We start from the raw sequence: 21,193 nt of genomic DNA on the forward strand, positions 1-21,193 counted from the left end.
TCAGAGAAGAGTTTTTTTGTGGCTATAATAATCCAATGGAGGGATCACTTCAGGAATTTTTGGAAGGTGGGTTGTTCTGTAGTAACTATGCTTCAATTGCCATGCAGTTCACCCAGAAATAGTTCAAGTTCTGAATATTTGGTTTGGAACAACTGTTTGATGGATATTCAGTTAAGCACTTGGACATGAGCTCTTACCAGAAGATCAAATCTCTGCCATTTATCTTGGAAGTTTTCTGCAGACATTCTACTCCTCTGCTAACTCTATACACTTCTGTGCTTGGACCCCCAGGGCAGTGACAGACAATGCCAACAAAGAAGGCTTTGCTTCAGAAAATATAATCCTGCAGTGGCATGTCTTAAGTTCAGCTTCTTGTCTTTCAAAATTAAGGCTATTCCTCCTTTCAAATGGAAAGTTCTCTTGAATCCTATATAATAAAAGGCTAATATGAAAATTGACTAAATGGCAGAACGACCAGTCATTATGACACGCATTGACCACCAGGAGGCAGCGCTCAACACAGGAGCCGGCACCTGGTGGTCAGTGCGCTCACACAGGGAGAGCGCTGCTCAGCCAGAAGCTGGGCTCACAGCTGGGGAGTGCAGTGGTGGTGGCAGTAGCCTTTCCTGTTTCCATGGCAGTGCTAAGGATGTCCAACTGCTGGCTTAGGCATCCTCCCCATGGGGAGCAGGCCTAAGCCATCAGTTAGACATCCCCTGAGGGCTCCCAGACTGCAAGAGGGTCCAGGCTGGGCTGAGGGACACCCCCCCCCCAAGTGCACGAATTTTGTGCACTGGGCCTCTAGTTAGTGAATAAAAGTGTTGCAGAGATTGCAAGGCAATAGTAGCATTGACTTTCCTACACTCTTTCTTCAACACAATCTTTTCCCTTCTTAAGTCTGAAACTGTGAGCCTACACTGGCTTATTTGGATCAGTCACTTACCAATGGCTAATTTCTTTCCTCTTCTATTGATTTGTACAGCTAAGTAGAAGCAGCTCAGTCCAACACTCCCAATGTGCTAGGGCTGTACCTTAATTTTTGAAAGGTTTATGTCCAGTAAATTCACAGCTAGAGAAAATGTCTCCCTGTTGAAGCCAAAGAACTGAGTTAGACTAAGAATATATTTTACTTCAAAGCCCTTTAGTCTTGTCATCATTCTGAACCCATGATCACCTACAGATTCAATTAGTCTCAAGCCACTCACCTTTGGCTGACATCTGGACTCCTGTTCCAACAGAGCATTCAGCTGGTGTAGCAGTTTCTGGGAGTCAGTTGTCAGTAACTCTATCACCTTGATCATAAAGCAGCTCCTCAGTGGTAATCACTCTCCCACAACCTTTCACTTCAGCCCAAGATAACAGATCCAAAGCCCTATGAGACAAAGGGATGCTAGGGCAAGAGGGGAGAGGCCTGGGAAGGGCGAGTTGCCCTGGGTGGAGATCTCCCAGAGCCTAACAAATGACACTGACCTCCTCAGGGTCAGCTCAGGACCAGAGGCCTTACCATTATTATTTCTGATGAGACTACATAATAATCTAAATGGTTGTTCTCCTATATGTAAACTGTCATTTTTCTCTGGCTGCTTTCAAAGAATAGTCTCTTTATCTTTATTTATCAGCAGTTTGACTATGATGTGCCTAGTTGTATTTTTCTTTGAGTTTATCCTATTTGGGATTTGCTGATCTACCTGAATCTGTAGATTTATGCCTTTCTGTAGTGGGAAAATGTTGGTCATTATTTCTTCAAATTTTAAATTATCTTCATTCTCTCCTTCCTGGCTCTAATTACAAATAGATTAGACTTTTAGATACAGTCACACATTTCTTTATTAATTTTTGTTTGGTAAGTTTTCCTATGGCTTCAAATTATATAAATTTATCTGTTTTTAAGTTCTCTGACTTCCTCTGTCATCTCAACTGTGCAATTAAGGCCAGGCAGAGTATTTTTGCACATAATTATATTTTTCAGTTCTAGACTTTCTATTTGGATTTTTATAGTTTTAACTTTTCTGATGACATTTTCTACAATTTTACTCACTTGTTGCATATTTTTCTTTACTTCATGGAAGAAAACTGTTTTATCTTTATTTTTAATATATTTTTATATTTTAATAATTTTTATTTATTTCAGAGAGAAAGGGAGAGGAAAAAAGAAATAGAAATATCAGTGATGAGAAAGAGTCATTGATCAGCTGCCTCTTGTGCACCCTGCACTGGGGATCGAGCCCACAACCCAGGCATGTGCCCTGACATGGAATTAATCCTTGACCACCTGGTTCATAGGTCGATGTTCAACCACTGAGCCACACCAGCCAGGTGATAATAGCTGTTTTAAAAGCCTTCTCTGGTATGTGTGACATCTGAGTCCCCTCATGGGTGTCTCCACTGAATGTCTTTTCTCTTGAGAATGGCTCCTGTTTCCTAGTTTCTTTATATGTCTAGTAACTTTTATTGATTCCTGGACATTGTGAATAGTGTATTATGGAAACTGGACTATGTTATATTTTTCATAAAATGTTAGGGTTTTGTTTGTTTCAAAAGGCATATAACTTGGCTGAAATCAAACTAGAAACTCTTTCTCTTAGGCAACAGCTCAAATCTCAGTTCAATTCTATATCCTTTGCTGGAACCTGCTCCAGACATGAAGGATTAATTCAGGGGTCATTAAAATGAGAAAACTCAGGCTTGGAGAATTGAAAAAACTTGTGCAGATCCACATAACTCGAATTCAGTCCCAGGCTATCTGACTCCAATCTTTAAATAACTTGCAATCTTTTGTCACCATGCTCTACCTCTCTAGATCAGGACTGTAGGAAAAAAGATAAAGGGGTCTTTGGAGATGCTAATATGGTCACACTGAGGAACCATGAGTTAGATTCTATTCATGTTGTACCTCTTCAGTTCTAAGAAAAAAGGAAGTGATATAGAAAGGACTCAGCACAGATAATATTTCTAGTTCCAGCACCTGCATTTGCTTTCTTCCCTACTTCTGTCCCTTCAGCTGTACCTGTTGCCATTCCACTTTGTCAGTGAATTCTGAGTATCAGATACCAATGTTCCAAGTCATATTACATGTTGTTCTTAGAGAATTGGTTCACTCTATTCTGTTTTCTCATGGAAGAAAAAAAATTAAACTAGATTCTTTTAAAACATGGAGCTATGTGGTTATTTTGTTTAATAAAATAGAATAATATATTGAAAACATTAGATTACTGATTTAAGTGTATCTCATGCCAGCACTTCTAGAACACACAAGAAATTGGCCACTGTCCCAAGGAGACCCAAGAATAACCCGCATGCCCAAGTCATCGACATTCTGTTCTTCTTCATGCTCTGCATCCTTGAGTAGATGACCTTCAGGCAGAGGGGTAATTATGTGACCATTTCTCCAGTAGAAAAAAAGAGATTTCATTTACTGGTGTTATTTTAGCTTCCACATTCCCCATTGATCTGTTCATGAAACATCTGCAAGGACAGGATTCAGGTTGCAGGCACCTGCCTTGATAATGCCTAGTTTCCTACCTCTGTTCTCCTTAGCCCAAAGGAGGAACATATAGTACAAGTGGGGCTGCACCAATAGAGCCTCAACCTGGGCTATGATTATCATGTCGAGAAGAAGACAAGATGGTAAGGTACTCTCTGAGCCAACAGTGGCTCACCTCATCTGGCCCTTTTAGTGTGCTGAAGGCCTCTACCTAAGCTCCCCTCAAAAATACCAAGAAAATATCACAAGGCTAAATGAATTGACCAAAACACCTTAGCTGTTTTTCCAGTGAATGGATTGCTAGGATCCCATGGGGCCACAGAGGTATCTTAGATAGGTCCCTAATGTATTAGACTCTCTTGGACCAGCTCACAGTGTTCTCAATCCTCTTGGGTGTTGAGTACTCCATAGAATTAATTATCTCTAATTTACCAAGTCTTAAGATTGGCCCAACCTATAACTAAGAATAGAAGAATCTCAATTCCAAGAGTATTGATAAAATTAGAAGAATGCATTTCTCATGGGTTCTCTGAACAAGTACAAGGGGCAGGCATTAGCAGCAAATTCTCAAAGAAACAGGGATGCTATGAGGCTGCTCTTAGGCTCTAGGTGGTGTTCTGTGACTGTAGTTTCTCAGGATGACATATGCTGGCATGATCATAATCTTAACCAGAGCTCTTGTCCTTTTTTCCTCAAAATGGACAAGAATAAGAGCCCATCTAATACTGTGAGGCTAAAGGAGAAATTTGAACAGGTGTAGTGATGGCAAGAATCATTATTCAACATATTCAGAGCATGAAGCAAATTTCCTTTTGGTGCCTTTAAATGCAGTTCCTGTCACCTTCTTCTGACCATCCGCTGTGTGAGAGACGTACGTGAGGCAAACAGAAGCCTTCCAGTAACACCCTCAGCGATTGGCAAGAACAACCAGGTAAGGACTAAGAGAGAAGACACATGACTCCATTTTGCTTATTTTTTCTCCCTTCTTTTCCTTTGCCCATCCTACCCCGTGGACACTTGGGAACCCATCTTGCACAAGGAGTCCTATACCAACAATGATGACACTGGGCTGCTTCAGTGACCTAAAGAGGCAGAGTCCCCTGTCCATAAAACCTTACAGATAATGAGAGTCATGTGCTGTTAAGAGACCAGGGCACAGGAATCAACAGTGACTTCTCTTCAGATAATTCCACGCTGATCCCTGTCACGCAAACCCCAGCCTTTGCAGGAGACACACACGACCACACACTCACACACATGCACAAACATGTGAACAGACACACTCAGGCCCCCACACCACATGAAGAGATTAAAAGGATGTGGCTTCAACCAAGCAAGTGTGTCTGCTATTATGGAATCTCTAGAAAAGAGAGGCTGCATTATTCTGCACTCTTTCATTTTATACATTTTATCAGCCCTTGGTTTGGTTTGGGGGAATGGTTTCCATAATTTGTTTTTCAATAAGTAATACATTCATGGCTTAAACTTTCACTATGTTTTACACCTAAAACTAATATAATCAATATAAAATTGTATACCAAACTATTTTTTAAAATGTACTACAAGGTACACATGAAAATCTCCCTCCTTCTCCTGTGTCTCATCCACCCAATCCCCAAACCTCTCACTAGTAATCACTGCTACTGACTTTCTGTTTAATTTTTCAGAGATTTTTATCAAACATACTAGTCAACAAAATATATATTATTTGGGGAGGTGAGATTAAAATGTTTATATTTGGACCAATTACAGAAATCGAAGTTTCAGACATCTGATCACTCAGCCTGCCCCCTCCACACACACACCTTATTCCCTCTGTTTTTAACCCTATAACTTGTACTTCTTTCCTCTGGGTGTTTCTTTCTTCATAAGTGAGAAACACGAGTTCTCTAAATTTCATTTCCATTTTCAAATGTGAACCTGAGTCCAGAAAGCATCCTAGCTAAGTTCGCCAAAAATTATAAGCAACCACAGAAAATGTGTGTGTTAAAACAGCAGAGCTAATATAAAATGTAAGAATAAATTTGTTTTGAGTTAAGAGAGTTTTAGTTTATAACAAGCCTGGAAAAATGCCCACTGACCCCATTTGAAAAGGAAGGGCAATGCATTCAATTAGTTTTAGGTTTTGGTAAAGTACTTGGCATTCACGAGGCAAGAGCTGGCCTAAAAGTTGGGACTAAACTTTAGCAAATGGAGAAAGAAAAAGGAAGTTAGGTCTGTCTGTGACTCAGCGAGCTGAGAGAAAAGCTGGTGAGGGATTAGGGCTGAGGTTCCTGTGTCTGCTGAGCCAGAAATGGTCAAGAGACAAGATTGAGGGGAGTGGAGATTATGAAGCCTTTTTATCTGCCTTAGTCAGTAGACCTTCTATCCTGAGTGAGGGAGGTGAGGGTGGGCTCTGGGTAGTGGAAAAGGCAGCAGCTGTTGGGCCAGGAAACTACAGAAGTGATTGTACTCATTAGGGGGTTTTGGGAAAGGTCAAGCAATGCAGCCATGTACGGAACCCCATTAACCCATCCACGAACACCTAGAGCTATGTCTATGAGGTATGGAGAACGCAAAGTCTAATAAACAGAGGACCTGAGTAGGGCGGAGACCCTTGGGAGAAAGTGGTGGAAAAGCCATCTATTATAGTCACATTTTGGCTAATTGCACACAATCTGGTGATCTTGGGGACTCTAGCTGCTAGCAGACAAGGTTTGGTGATTTATGGAGACCATGAGGAGGGTGGAGAGCACAAGTCTTAGAATTAAACAGTTGAGACTAGATCCAGTTCTGCCCCTGCTGGTTGTGACTTAGTGCTATTTATTCATTTTTCTATTAGGCGGGGTGCCCTTTACTTATTAATTAAATTATTAATTACTCTTAAGAATATTAATTCTTTCTATAATGTATGCTGAAAGCACCTTCCCATGTTTTTGTTTGCCTTCTACTTTGAAACCAATTTTTCCACCTTTATTATTACATCCTTTTTTCTTCTTTCCAGGTAGAAAGGACATGCTTGTCCTGAGATGACATAACTATTGTACTATAGTTTCCTCTGGTTACTTTGTAGTTATATCTGTAGATGCAATGCTTTAGACACCTGAAATTTACCCAGTAAACACCGTGGGGGATGAATCTAACTTAATTTTCCCCTAAGTGTCAGCTTGCTTGTCTCAGCACCATTTGTTCATCCCTCTTCTTTTTCCCACCAAGTGGCAATGCCACCTTCAGCAGACCAAAATCTGATGTATATTGTGTCCTATTCCTGGGCTTCCTATTTTTGCCTTTGGTAGGTTTTTCAATAAGAGAATGCAACAGGCCCTGGTGTATCCACATACAAGAGGAAACCAGTTTGGTGAGAGATAGCCATGGTCAGTGAGGGAATAAGACACCAGATGCCATTATTATCTGGTAACTAGTGATTTATTGGATGCAACTAGGGATGACAGAGTCATAGGACATGCTCTTTGGAGGGAAAAGGATGGCACAGGGAAAATTAATTCTGTGGGTTAATTCCTCAGATAAAACACTCTTCCATTCCCAGAATTTCACCCAGAAAGACTGCATTTGCTTTGTTTGACATCTTTATGTCTCTGTAACCAGGTTTTCAACATATTCCTATGGCCAGGACTCCATTAACTCAAAGCTACTAGTATGTGAGGAACTAGTAACAAAAAAGTTCAGGCTGTTTTGACTTGCATCTCTCAGATGATTAGTGGCTTTGAGCATTTTTTTCATATGCCCTTTGGCCTTCTGTATGTCCACTTTGGAGAAGTGTCTATTTAAGTCTTTTGCCCATTTTTTAATTGGATTGTTTATCTTCCTTTTGTTAAGTTGTATGAGTTCCCTATAAATTTTGGAAGCAGGGGGAAGAGATCAACCAATGAACTCATATGCACATATACATAACCCATAGACACAGACAATAGGGTGGTGAAGGCCTAGGGGTAGGAGGAGGGGGTGGGAGAAGGCAGTGGGGAAAAAAGGGGACATATGTAATACATTCAACAATAAAGATTTTTTTAAAAGGTTCAGCTGTTTCCTCTGCCTGGTATTACCTCTACCCAATTTTACTTTCTATTCTTTGGGTTTATTTATTCACATACTGGATACTCACAGAATATCTATGTTGCACCAGGCTCAGGGCTAATGCTACATTCCAAAGATGAACAAGATAGGCATTTTCTCTGCCTACCCTCAGTGGTTCTTGCACCATTGAGAGTGTGAAGGACACAGACAAATTGATGGTCACAATGCAGAGTGGCACATGCTCTGATGGGGAAGGCGCAGGGGGCAGGGAGGCATGAACCTGAGTTTGCTGTAAAAGGATAAACAGGGAAGGATCCCTAGAAGAGGTGACATCTAAGCTGAGATCTGAAGTTTAGCTAGATAGATGAATGAGAGAGGGAGGACTATTTCAGCCCGAGGAAATAAGATGGGCAGAGACTTAGGATGGACTAATGTCATAATGTCCACATGAATACCACAACCGTTAAGCCAGCAAACACCTCCAGGTTAGCCCCAAAACGTATGTATTGGATTGATGCTTATATAATGAAGTTTAAAGACAACACCTCTTTCCCATTACAAACAAGTCTTTTCTTTTCATTGGCACCAAGTACAGACATTTGCAAAAATTTCATTGAAGTACATGAGACTTCCATTGTTGTAGGTCCCAACCAGTTAAACATTGGAGATTTCATATGGTTCCATCTAGATTAGAAGAGCAACACTGGCATATTTCCTAGTTTTCAGAGTTCATAATGCAGGACTTATCAGCCTCATTCAATTGTCCCAACTTTCTGCTTACAGACAAATGGAATGGGAAAACCTGACCAGCGTCTCAGAATTTTTCCTCCTGGGGCTCTCTGCGCAGCCAGAGCAACAGGAGGTCCTCTTTGGGCTGTTTCTGTCCATGTACCTGATCACAGTGGCAGGCAACCTCCTCATCATTCTGGCCATCACCGCTGATGCTCAACTCCACACTCCGATGTACTTCTTCCTGGTCAACCTCTCCCTTGCTGACACCTGCTTCATATCCACCACAGTCCCCAAGATGCTGGCAAACATATGGATCCAGAATCAGGTCATCTCATATGCGGGGTGTCTATCGCAACTATATTTTTTTTTTGCTGTTTGGGATGCTGGAGGCGTTTCTCTTAGCAGTCATGGCCTATGACCGCTATGTGGCCATCTGCCACCCGCTCCATTACATCATGGTCATGAGCCCTGGGCTCTGTGTCTGCCTCGTGTCTGCATCTTGGATCGTGACCGCCCTCAGCTCCCTCTTACACACGCTCTTGCTGGACAGCCTGTCCTTCTGTGCAGACCACGAGATCCCACACTTCTTTTGTGACATCAACCCCCTTCTGAGTCTGTCCTGCACTGACCCCTTCATCAACGAGCTGGTGATCTTCACCATCGGCGGTCTCACCGGCCTGGTTTGCGTGCTTTGCCTGATTATCTCTTACACGTACATTTTCTCCACCATCCTGAAGATCCCCTCAGCTCAGGGGAAGAGGAAAGCCTTTTCTACCTGCAGTTCTCACCTGTCTGTGGTCTCTCTATTCTTTGGGACTTCCTTTTGTGTTTATTTCAGTCCCCCCTCAACCCGCTCAGCGCAGAAGGGAGCTGTTGCTTCGGTGATGTACACCGTGGTCACCCCGATGCTAAACCCCTTTATCTACAGTTTGAGGAACAGAGACATCAAGTCTTCCCTGAGAAAGGTAATCTGGGTTAGGAAAATTCACTCCCTTCAGTGGCAGTGACTTCACCTCCAATGTGGGGGCCTCCACCCAATTGCACTCCCCATAAGGAAGCAGTAAGGAACAAGACAGGGAGAGAAGGTGGAGACCTCACTTCTAGGACCTGTGATTTGAACTGGAAATATTCATGCCTACTAAGTAAGCTATGGGAGTGCATCAGAACAAACCCACTATCTTTAGCTTAAGTTCTTAAAATCTTAATGTTCTAAAAGTATAGCCACCCAGATTTATAATAAATAATGTGCTTGAATACTTTGAAACAACATGGGGCCACTTGGGACAAACATAAGAGATTTTCTTGTTGTGCTGTTGTATGTGGCCAAGATAACTTTCGCATCACTGTGACCTTGATGACTTGAATCCCACCAACAATGTTTTGCACTGGGACTCGCCATGTCTGTGCCCTGATGCTGAAAGAATAGAAACTGGGACTTGGAAAAACCTGATGAGTATATAGATAGACCTACTGCGATATTTTGCTAAGCATCCAAGACCCCACTCCTCTGAACATCTTTGATTTCATGTGAAAACTTAATTTTTATTTTTGGGAAAACTTTCCCAAGTCAATTCCATCTTTGCAGTCCTGATGCTTACCACTTGGCATGATACCTGACATCGTTAATATGTGTTGTACACCATTGGCTTGATTGTAATCATAAAGTTAGGGGCCAGGAAAGAGTGATTTTATGGACACTTCATCATTTCTTACCTGAATGATTGACACCCCTCCTAGAAGTTCTCAGTCTCCAGTCTCTCCCCATTCCATCTATTCTGCACACAGTTACAGCACCATGACGCCCACCCTGTTGGAGGTCTCCAGTAGCCTCATACTGCCGGCAGAACAAAGTGCACACTACTCTTCCTAGCAGTCAGGTCCACCTTCACATGTGGTCCACAGTTACCTGGCTCTGTCCTGTGTTTCTCCCAAGACCATCTCAGGCCAACATTTTCATCATATGCTGATTGATGTTGATGGTTACCAAATAAAGTAGGGGGAAATATATGTACAATAAGGTACACCAAAACCAATGAGATTCTGTAAAAAAATAAAAAGCAACTACTGGGTGCTATTTTTCATTCGTGTCTATTTCCCTTTAAGTACCCGGTTGCATGCTGCAGTGACATAGGCCGCGATTACTGCAGGTAATCTCTCTCCAGTGGAAGTCAGTAGTTCATAGCCAGCTCACCTGCTCCCTATTTACCTTAAAGCAAGCTCACATGCTACCTTCTGACAATAGAGGGTAGCGGAGTGGTAGACTGTGTGGCTCTAGAGTTAGACTGAAGCATGTTGAATTCTTGACGTTGCCACTTGTAAGCTGTGTGACCCTGGGCTATTACTTAACCTTTCAAAGCAAGTACAACCTACCTTATTGTGTTGTCAAGACATTTGACTAATATTTGTAAAGCATTCTCTGTGATGAATTAGATATGCATGGAAGCATGCGAAGGGTTAATTCCTAGTATGCAGTATCTTTTCAATAAGTTAGCTACTGTGGTGGAAGTCCTTGTTAGAATTAAAGCTGAGCAGCAGCAGATAATGCGAATTCACTTGAAAAGCTGCTGAGAAGAAATTGCCTCTAACCTGCACTGTGAAACTAGAAGGGATCCTAGGCTTTAATCATGCTCTTGGAGAACATTGTGGGAGTTAATGCGGGATCGTCCACTTACCAGGATTCAGATGCTGGGAAGATTTCAGTCTACCTTTGAAACCATGCCTACTGGGTGCTTAAGCTTAAAGTAAAAATGTACCTACTTCACTTGAAATACACAGCTTGGCACTACTCCATGGTCCCTCCTCCTTAATTGACAGATGTGCATATTTTTCTGTTTAAATTAATATTCACCAATATTTGTAGTTATATCTTTTAAGTTACATATTATTCTTTCATATTTATAGTTTGTATATGAATCTCCCTGTCACAACACAGTTTACATATTTGTCATAATTATACTTTTTGAGCTGTGCCAATAGCCCTTACACCATAGTTTTGTCAAAGAGTGCCCTACTGTACTGCTTGAGGATTAATTCACATTTTTTAATATTAAAAAGTAACATTTTGACAAGCATTACTTTTGCATGGTTTTATTCTCCTAGCCTACTTTCTTAAAAACAAGTATGTCACATATAGTTATGGATAGTTTTAAAGCTCATGTTCTATATTGCCAAATTGTTATCAAATCCTAACGGTTTCCCCAATGTTGCATCAATATTGTTTCATATTGTTATTCATTTTACAAGCAGCAAATGTACTAGCATTTTATTATATTTACTTAATAAACATATTATAATGTAATATAATTATTGGTAAGAGTGATTATATTCCAGAAGCATTGAAAACTGAAAATTATTTCTATATCTAGAGTTACAGCAAATTTTCTATATTGTTAATACCCAGCAGAGCATTAAGAAATAGAAATATTTGTAAATGAAGTATATAGTGACCTCATCACAAGTTTGAAAAAGCATTTTTTCTTTTTTACGAAAATTATATATACAGGGTGTCCCAAAAAAGCATACACACTTTAACAGCTGATAGATCAATTTTTAAAATGTATTTTAATAAGCACTGCTTTTATAGTTAGTGTATGTATACATTTTTGAGAACACTCTATATTTAAGGTATAAAACATAATTGAGATATACTGTATATATGTATATATATGTATATATATATGCAAAGTAAAATCATAACCAGTCAAATTAATTAACATATCAACCTCCTCACATAATTACCTTTTTTTCTGGTGAGAGCACATGAAATTTACTCCTTTAGCAAATTGTCAATATTCAACTCTATTATGTACTGCAGGCATCCTGCTGTACATTAGATTCCTAGAACTTATTTATCCTACATAACTGGAATTTTGAAACCTTTGACTAACATCTCTCTATTACCCTCCCCTCCCTGCCCTGGTGACCACGATTCTATCCCCTGCTTCTATGCATTTAACTTTTTTAGATCCCACATATAAATAAGATCATGCAGTCTGGCTTATTTTAGCATACTATCCTTAAGATTTATCCAATTGTCACAAATGGCAGAATTTCCTTCCTTTTAAAAGCTGAAATATATTCTAAAGTACATATATACTACACTTTCTTTATCCATTCATCCCCTCATAGACACTTGGGTTCTTTCCATATCTTGGCTGTTTTGAACAATGTTGCAATAAACATGGGAGTGTCTTGAGACACTGATTTTATTTCCTTTGAATATATACCCAGAAAGGGGATTGCTGGATCATATGGCAGTCCAATATTTAAAATTTGAGAAACACCCCATACTATTTTCTATAATGACTAGACCACCAACCGAGAATGAGGGCTTCTTTTCTTCCAGATTCTTGCCAACATTTGCTATTTTTGTCTTTTTTATAATAGCCATCCTAACATGTATAAAGTGATATCTCATAGAGGTTTTTATTTACATTTCCCTGATGATTAGTGATTTTGAGCATCTTTTGTTATTATTTTTTTTAAATTTTTTATTGATTTTTAGAGAGGAAGGGAGAGGGATGGAGAGATAGAAACATCAATGAGAGAGAATCATTGATTGGCTGCCTTCTGCACGCCCCCTACTGGGGATGGAGCCCGCAACCCAGGAATGTGCCGTTGGCTGGAATTGAACCTGGGACCCTTCAGTCCGAAAGCCGATGCTCTATCCACTGAGCCAAACCGGCCAGGGCTGAGCATCTTTTATATACCTAATGGCTGTTTGTATATTTTCATTAGAAAAATGGCTATTCAGGTCCTTTATCTGGTTTATGTTTTTTTTAATCCTCACCTGAGGATATGCTTTGAGGGAGGAAGGGAGATAGAGATAGAGATAGAGATAGAGATAGAGATAGAGATAGAGATAGAGATAGAGATAGATTTAGGGGTAGGGGTAGGGGTGGGGACAGGGGTAGGAATAGGGAGAGAGAGAAAGAGACAGAGAGACACTGAGAGAGAGAGAGAACATCAATGTGAGAGAGAAACATTGATTGGTTGCCTTCTGTATACTCCCTGACTAGGAATCAAACCCGCACCCAGGTATGTGCCCAAACCGGGAATCAAGCCGGCAATCGAACCGGAAACCCTTCTGTGCACAGGACAACACTCAACCAACTGAGCCACTCCAGCCAGGCCCGTTACCTGTGTTTTTTAACTGGGCAGTTTATTTTTTACTGTTGGATGAGGCTCCCTTGTGGCCCATGGACAGGCTTCTTGATGGAGTTTGCAATGCAGTTAGTAAGGTCTGAATCCCTGCAATGCCCTCCAAGCGTCCTAGCTGCTGCTCTCCCAACCTCCACCCATCCCCTGTCACGCAGCTCATGACTCAGTCCTCTGCATGGGGTGAGAGAGAAATGGACTTGTGGCAGCTTCCCACAGAGCTGGGGAAGCCAGTCATTCATTCGTACACTCTCGTTTCCAGCCCCTCTCCCTGACACCGCGGGAGAAATCATGAGCCTAGACCAGTGATGGCGAACCTATGACACGTGTGTCAGAGGTGACACGCGAACTCATTTTTTTGGTTGATTTTTCTTTGCTAAATGGCATTTAAATATATAAAATCAATATCAAAAATATAAGTCTTTGTTTTACTATGGTTGCAAATATCAAAAAATTTCTATATGTGACACGGCACCAGAGTTAAGTTAGGGTTTTTCAAAATGCTGACACACCGAGCTCAAAAGGTTCACCATCACTGGCCTAGAAGTCTCTCTTGGCACTGAGCTGTGCTGCTTTGAAGAAGGGTTGATGTGGGTGAAGTCAGACTGTTCTTCTTACCCTCTCCAATGAATCTAAACTCATTGTTTTGGGTTCCAATAGTGTGCTAGAACTTTCCCACTGAAACCTGGACTTCCAAAAATGGTTTCTCATCTATGGATGACTGCCCAAGACACTGACCTCCAAGGCTCCCAGACCATGGCTCAGAGGGGCCACTGGTGAGAGGGATTTATAGACCATGGCATGGCCCACAACCAGGACCAAGGTCTGTATGCCTATTACTGGAGCAAGGACAGGTATTGGCCTCTGATGCTGGATCCCACAGCCCGCACAAAGGCCTTGTTTGTGAATGGATGCCAAATTGTGTTGTAGAAAGAGGTATGAGCAAAGGATATATTTTTTAGCCATTTTGTTGAAGTCATTTGATAGAAAAATAGGGAAGAGTGGTAATGGAATATTACATAAGAGGTATACTTATGGCGAATAACTACATGAAGATGGCTTGTTCATTAGTCATCATGGATATGAAAAGTAAAACCACAATAAGATATCACTATACACCAAATAAAGCTCAAATGAAAAGAATGGAAAAATAGCAAATCGTGGTAAGAATGTGGAGTAACTGGAATTCATATAAAATGCTGGAGGTTGGGCCAGTAGGTACTTATTTTATGGAAATAATTAGATATAATTATTTTATGCATATATATATATGAAAAAGTATTATGAAAAAATTGTTTAGCAGTACCTATTAAAACTAGATATAGACCTGCCCTATTATCCAGAAATTCCCCTCCTACAGAGAGATGCCCAACAGCAATGCGTAGCTGTTGCGTAACAGCCGATAATAGAAACCAAAGATGCCCATCAATGGTGAATGGACTTTCAATGTTATAGTCACACAATAGAACACTATTCAGCGATGAAAATGGACAATCTACAACCTCAGATAGCAATATAGATGAAAATCACATATATAACAGGGAGTGAAAAAAGCAGACGATGAAAGAGTTCAAAGGTAAACTCCCATCTAAATAAAGTTAGGAAGTGAGTAAAACTAATTGATGCGATCAGGAGTGACTGCCCTGCAGGAGCCGTGTCCAGAGGAGAACCTGAGAGGATCTGCAGGGCTGGGATGTGTTTCTCATCTGACTGCTGGTGACTCGTGTTTGTTTAGTTTCTAAAAAGTCCTGCCAACATTTTTCTGACTTGGCTCTATATCCAAAAACAATGTGAGCATCGTTGTTTTCCAATCTGTCTCATTATTATATGATCCGGAGCTCCTGTATGCTTTCCTCTGCTGTTCTTGCTTTCAGAATCCTATTTTCCGTGTGTCTGCTTCTCTGGGTTTGGGCTGAATATTGTGCTTAAAAGCTATTAAGAAAATAATTGGAGGTCTAAGATGGCATTATTTCCCTCCAAATATGATTTTTGTCTAATGGCGGTGACTTAGTACTCAGGGTTGCTAGCAATCTGGAATCATCCTCACCCAGATTTAGTGCTTGAGATTTTCCCAGTCCCCCACAGACGCAAAGCCAGGGGGCAGCATTTCCGTGAAGTCTTCTTTAATTACAGCTCGCTCTTATTCCTACGGCACCTCCAGGATGGCTGCCCAACGTGGAATTGGTTCACTCCTTAAAAACAACTCATTTCCCAAGAGTGTTGTTAATAGATACTAACACTGGAGCAATTCTCCAGCTTCATCTCAACAAGCTGCCTTGGGATTGCCTCCCTGAGGCCTCTCCAGAACTGACTCATGGCTCCAGCTCAGCCCCTTTCTCACGAACCTGGCTTCAAGGGCTCAGTTCTCAGAGTCCCTGGGATCCTCAGAGCGCCCACAGCCTTGCTTTCTCCTTCTACGCAGGCACTGAAGATCCAGGCACTAATCCCTCCTTCCCAACAACAGCCAACAGGACGAATCACCAAATCCTATTCAGAAACAATGCCTGACAATCCTTTGTGACCTGACCATTTTCGTCCTGCGCGGAAGGAAAGGGGAGCAGCAGAACTAGGCAACTTGGAGGCCGGCACAGAGTGGGTAAGGTCTGGACATCTCAGACATTCTCCTCTGTCCTCCTGTCCCCGCCCCTCGCTTCCCCTCCATCTCTCCCACTCCCTCTCCCTCTCTGCTTTCTTATCTTCTCTCTTCTTCATTTTCTCTCTCACAAAAATACATACTTTGAAAATCTTCATAGAATCTACCTTCCGTGTGTTTAAAGGTAATACACCAATCCCTCCGATCTTTGTAACGTTCTATGGTTTTTAATCTGCTGGCAAACACAAAAGGCTTTAAGGGTGAGATGAGGAGGCTCCAGGAGGTTGTGGGCCCTCCCCAAGGTCATGCATGGGGGAGCAACCCAGGAGGCAAGGAAGGGAAGTTGTCTAATGCTGAGTTTGGAGCCCTTTCCCATACCGCCCCAGGCTTTCCCCTGTCAACCCAGCCACACTGCAGAGAGCTTTGTGTCTCCAAAGACAGCTGACCACACAAATGCACAGAACCCACCGACTCTTACAGACTAGGAGCAGCGGTTCCCAAAGTGTACCTTCAGAATCAGCAGCTGATTTAAAAAAACAAAAAACTTCCTTCTCAAAACTGAAGTAAGGGAACCAGAAAATGGGCCTTTTGCATATCATTCTGATGTGCACTAAAGTGTGGGAGATGCCTGGTTGAGGACTAGGAAGTAGAGGTACCCATTCCTTTGTATATCTTCTGACTATCCCCAGCCCTCTTATCTGTCTCCCACCTTCTCTCCTGTCAGGCAGATGTCCCACGGGGCCCTGCATCCAGGCAACAGGCTGTGGAAGGAAGTCGTTGCTGATGAGGTCTAAGGGGGTGGACGACCTTTGTCTCCATGGCAGAAACAAGGTGGTGGCTGGGTGTGCTCAGGGACGGGGTCACTCAGGGAGTCACCGGGTGTTCTTTTCCATCCTCAGGTCAATGTGGGGTCTTGGAGTGGTCTCTGGAATGAGCCCATCAGTTCTCCTTTCTCATTAAAACTATTAGCTTTTCTAAGAGATCTCTTTATCTTAACATCTCACTTAAGTACTGTACGTAATAAATGAGCTCATTCGTGGTGTAGGAGAATTATGTAACAAAACCAGATTTGGGAAACTGTACATATCAAAAGTCTCCAGAGCCTGTCCAAAGGGTTACTTCTGTTTTAACTCAAATGCAAAGGACCACCACATGGTCACTCTGTCATTTGGAATCTCAATGTTAAAAGTGAAATGAAGCAACACTTACCTTCACTAAATGCTTGAATCGAGTCTGCAGTGAACACTCACACTGCTATTTCCTACGGCCTGTTCTAAGGCCTTCTGTGATGGGGAACTCACTTCCCTATTCCTGGGAAATACTGTAGCTCTTCTCTCTCTCTCTCTCTCTCTCTCTCTCTCTCTCTCTCTCTCTCTCTCATTTTCCAGCTCCTGACCTGGCCAATCCACATCTCTTTGTGTGGGAAGTCTGTAATGATGTTTCCTCACTCCTCTCTCTCCTATAGACAGCACCAGGGGCCAACCACAAGCAGTCTCCACGGGGCCATTCTGGCTCATTCCCTGCAGACATAGGAGGGCTGAGGCTGCTTCTGTCTGAGTGGGAGGCAGAGCCAGGCCCAGGATGGAGTCAATACTGGGCCCCTTAGTCACTCCTTGTCTTCAAAGCAGGGTTTTCAACTTGAGGGACTTGGGAGATAGAAAATTTTGAGAAATGATAAATAATAGAACTCTTTAAATCCCCACCACAGCTCCTCCCTCTTACACAGGTCAATGGAGTTTCTCACACTGTCGTGCCTAAAGTCAGTCGTGATTCCACTATATTCCTTTATTTCACGATCTTATTTTTCACCCAAAAGCAAAATTTCTTAGTAGTGGATCACTCTCTTCTGACAAATGCAATATCCTCCTGCCATGAATATCATGAATTAATTTTTAAGTTTTCTCTTTTTTCATAAAATCTTTTGCATAAATGTATTATTCACCTGAGTATTAGGAATGATACTCTTCTTTTATACTGTTGAGTCTGTTTAAAACAATATTTTAATCTATTTATTTTCAAAGAGGCAGGTTGGGTTTACTGCAGGTTTTTTTTAGGGGAGATGGAGTAGAGTCACCAAAATGAAATGCTAATTGATATCCAGTATAGTAATAGTATAATTCTAAGACATATAACAGAAAGAAAGAATGAAACTGGCCAGTGTGATTCATTGGTTGAATGTCAACCTATGAACCAGGAGGTCAGGGCACATGCCTGGGTTGTGGGCTTGATCCCCAGTAGGGTTCATGCAAGAGGCAGCCAATTGATGATTCTCTCTCATTGTTGATGTTTCTATCCCTCTCTCCCTCTCCCTTCCTCTCTGAAATCAATAAAAACATATTTTAAAAAATAAAGAATGAAAGAAGATTCACCTAAAATGAGAGCAGGCATATTTTTATTTATTTATTTTCAGGAGGCATAATTTTATTTTATTTTTTGAGGAGGCATAAGTTTAGATTGGAAAACACATTCTAAGTCAGATAAGTCAATGAAGGAGAAACACCACTGAATGAAACTTGGTAAATTTTTTAATTTTAAGATTAAAGGAAAATCATGCAGGAAGAAATGTAAGGTTATTCAAGAAGAAATAATAGATAATAAAGGACAATATTGACTTGGAGAAAGTTGCCCTCACGTACTGAGTGCGTCAAGTTGACTGAAAGCACAAAACTGAGAGTGTGTTCACCACAATGTTGACAGTGCCTGCATGACAGAATTTGAAATGACTTTAACTTTCTTTCTATTCCAATTTCTTGTATTGCTTGAATTATTCACATTGGGATTTTTGTTCATAATCAATAGATTGCAATGTATTAAAAGCTATTTGGGGAAAATGGATTCCATGGGATTTCTATAAAAATTACATCATAAGTTATTGAAGAAGAGTCAACAAATTTCAAATGGTGGAAGTTGACAATAAGTGAATACAAGTTTCAGATAGACTCTAATGCAAACAAATCATATCAAAAAGGTAATAGGGATGGCACATAAAGAAGGAACTATAGATAAGCTTCATTTATAAATATGATTACAAAAGTCTAAATAAAATAATTGAAAATCAATGTTAAATTTTATACTGGGAATGCAAGCGTGGTTCAATGGAGGGGGGGGGGGATAGGGACTTATGTAATTCTTTCAACAATAAAGATTTTTTTAAAAGATTTTACTTTATGCCTCTCTGAAGAATTTGAAGACCCTACCTGCTACTTGTTAACATCTTCATGCATAGTTTTGTTTGTTGATAATGTCAATGGAATTGTTCTACATCATATTTTAATCTTATTATTTCTGAATATTATGTACATATATTAATAATAATAATGAAAATTTCTTGAGTACTCACTGAAAGTTAGCTCCTTATGATAAGCACTTTACAATTTAATTTTATTATCACCCTGACCCATTTTTCACATAAAGAAATAAAGTCAAAGAGTTCATGTAACATGCATAAGGTATCAGAGCTAGAAAATGTCAGAACTCAGACTTGATTTCAAGTGTTCTGAAAGTTCTTATTTCTAATGGCATGTCAACAGCCTGTCTTGTTTCCCAGGTAGATCATCCTATCAGCAAATAATGACAATTTTTCCATTTTCTTTTCAATATTTTTACATTCCCCTTTATCCAATTATATACCATCAATTTCTTATACTGCATATACCTGTTTTATATATAACATAAGTGTATATACTATCATAATATAACATACTAATATTTAAGCACTTCCAAAAGAATTGCAAGATGATTATATTTAAAATGATACAATTGATGTTATTCCTATTATATTGAGTATGCCAGATTAGATGTGGCTGGAATTACTACATTTCATAAAGATTTTTCATGCCCTGTTTTTGTGTCTATTATTACATTGTTTCTTATGCAAAAAAATGATAAAGTTTAGCCTAAGATATTTTTTAATGCTTAAAAAGAGTTGGTTTTAATTAATTGAATGTCTTTATTTGATTGAGGGCATATAGTAAATGTCTGTTGATGCTGATATTACAGAAAGTTGGGGAAATGCGTGGAGGCAACCAGAGTGGAGCCTCTGAGTTCCTGCTCCTGGGGATCTCCGAGAGCCCTGAAGACCAGCGGGTCCTGTTTTGGATGTTCCTGTCCATGTACCTGGTCACGGTGGTGGGAAATGTGCTCATCATCTTGGCCATCAGTTTTGATTCCCGCCTGCACACTCCCATGTACTTCTTTCTGGCCAATCTCTCCTTCACTGACCTCTTCTTTGTCACCAACACAGTCCCCAAGATGCTGGTGAACCTTCAGTCCCAGAACAAAGCCATCTCCTACGTGGGATGCCTGACACAGCTCTACTTCCTGGTCTCCTTGGTGGCCCTGGACAACCTCATCCTGGCCACAATGGCATATGACCGCTTTGTGGCTATCTGCCGCCCTCTCCACTATGCCACAGCCATGAGCCCCAGCCTCTGTATTTTGTTCCTGACCTTATGTTGGGTGTTCTCTGCTCTCTATGGCCTCATCCACACCCTCCTTATGTCCAAAGTCATCTTCTGTGGGCCCCGGAAGATCCACTACATCTTCTGTGAGATGTATGTCCTGCTGAGGCTCGCGTGTTCCAACACTCAGATCAATCACACAGTGCTGATTGCCACGGGATCCTTCATCTTTTTTACCCCATTTGGGTTCATGATCATGTCCTATGTGTGGATTGTCAGAGCCATCCTTCAAATACCATCCGCCTCCAGCAAGTACAAAGCCTTCTCCACCTGTGCCTCCCATTTGGCTGTAGTCATTCTCTTCTATGGGACACTTTGTATGGTATATTTGAAGCCCCTGCACACCTATTCTATGAAAGACTCAGTGGCCACAGTGATGTATGCTGTGGTCACCCCCATGATGAACCCTTTTATCTACAGCCTGAGGAACAAGGACATGCATGGGGCTCTGGGGAGACTCTTCCTAGGGAAAGCCTTTCAGAGGTTCACATGAGGGTAATTTTGGACAGGACATTACAATAAAGACTCGAAATTTCCGCCACTGTGTGCAAAGCATTACCCTATGGGGGATACAGGAGAGATTAGGACATAGCTCCATCTTAGAAGGAGGTCATATATCTTCGATGAAGAAAATACATATATGTGCAACCCAATGTCCCTCAGACCTCATCAGCTCTGGCAATAAATAAGGTCACATAATGCTAATACTAGAAGTTTGCAGGATTAAAGCCTTCTGCTTGCCTGACACAGGACCAC

At 41.1% G+C, this 21,193-nt stretch overlaps 2 protein-coding genes and 1 pseudogene across 2 annotated transcripts; 2 read left to right on the forward strand and 1 right to left on the reverse strand.

Annotated features, from left to right (window-relative positions):
- On the reverse strand, positions 1 to 1,301 carry LOC138994997 (cyclin-G1-like; annotated as a pseudogene).
- A 6,981-nt stretch (positions 1,302 to 8,282) lies between these two features.
- On the forward strand, positions 8,283 to 9,234 carry OR1G1 (olfactory receptor family 1 subfamily G member 1). The gene is given in 2 exon segments (XM_070395374.1): positions 8,283 to 8,600; positions 8,602 to 9,234. Coding segments are annotated over 2 exon segments (951 nt in total).
- A 10,754-nt stretch (positions 9,235 to 19,988) lies between these two features.
- Positions 19,989 to 20,930, forward strand: LOC138994377 (olfactory receptor 1D2). Its single transcript, XM_070394255.1, has one exon. It carries the CDS (start codon positions 19,989 to 19,991, stop codon positions 20,928 to 20,930), a length of 942 nt encoding a protein of 313 aa, XP_070250356.1.
- Positions 20,931 to 21,193: the final 263 nt, after the last annotated feature.

Source organism: Myotis yumanensis, unplaced genomic scaffold, assembly GCF_028538775.1.
Source record: "Myotis yumanensis isolate MYYU_CA2020_CCGP unplaced genomic scaffold, mMyoYum1.0.hap1 SCAF_16, whole genome shotgun sequence".
NCBI lineage: Eukaryota > Metazoa > Chordata > Mammalia > Chiroptera > Vespertilionidae > Myotis > Myotis yumanensis.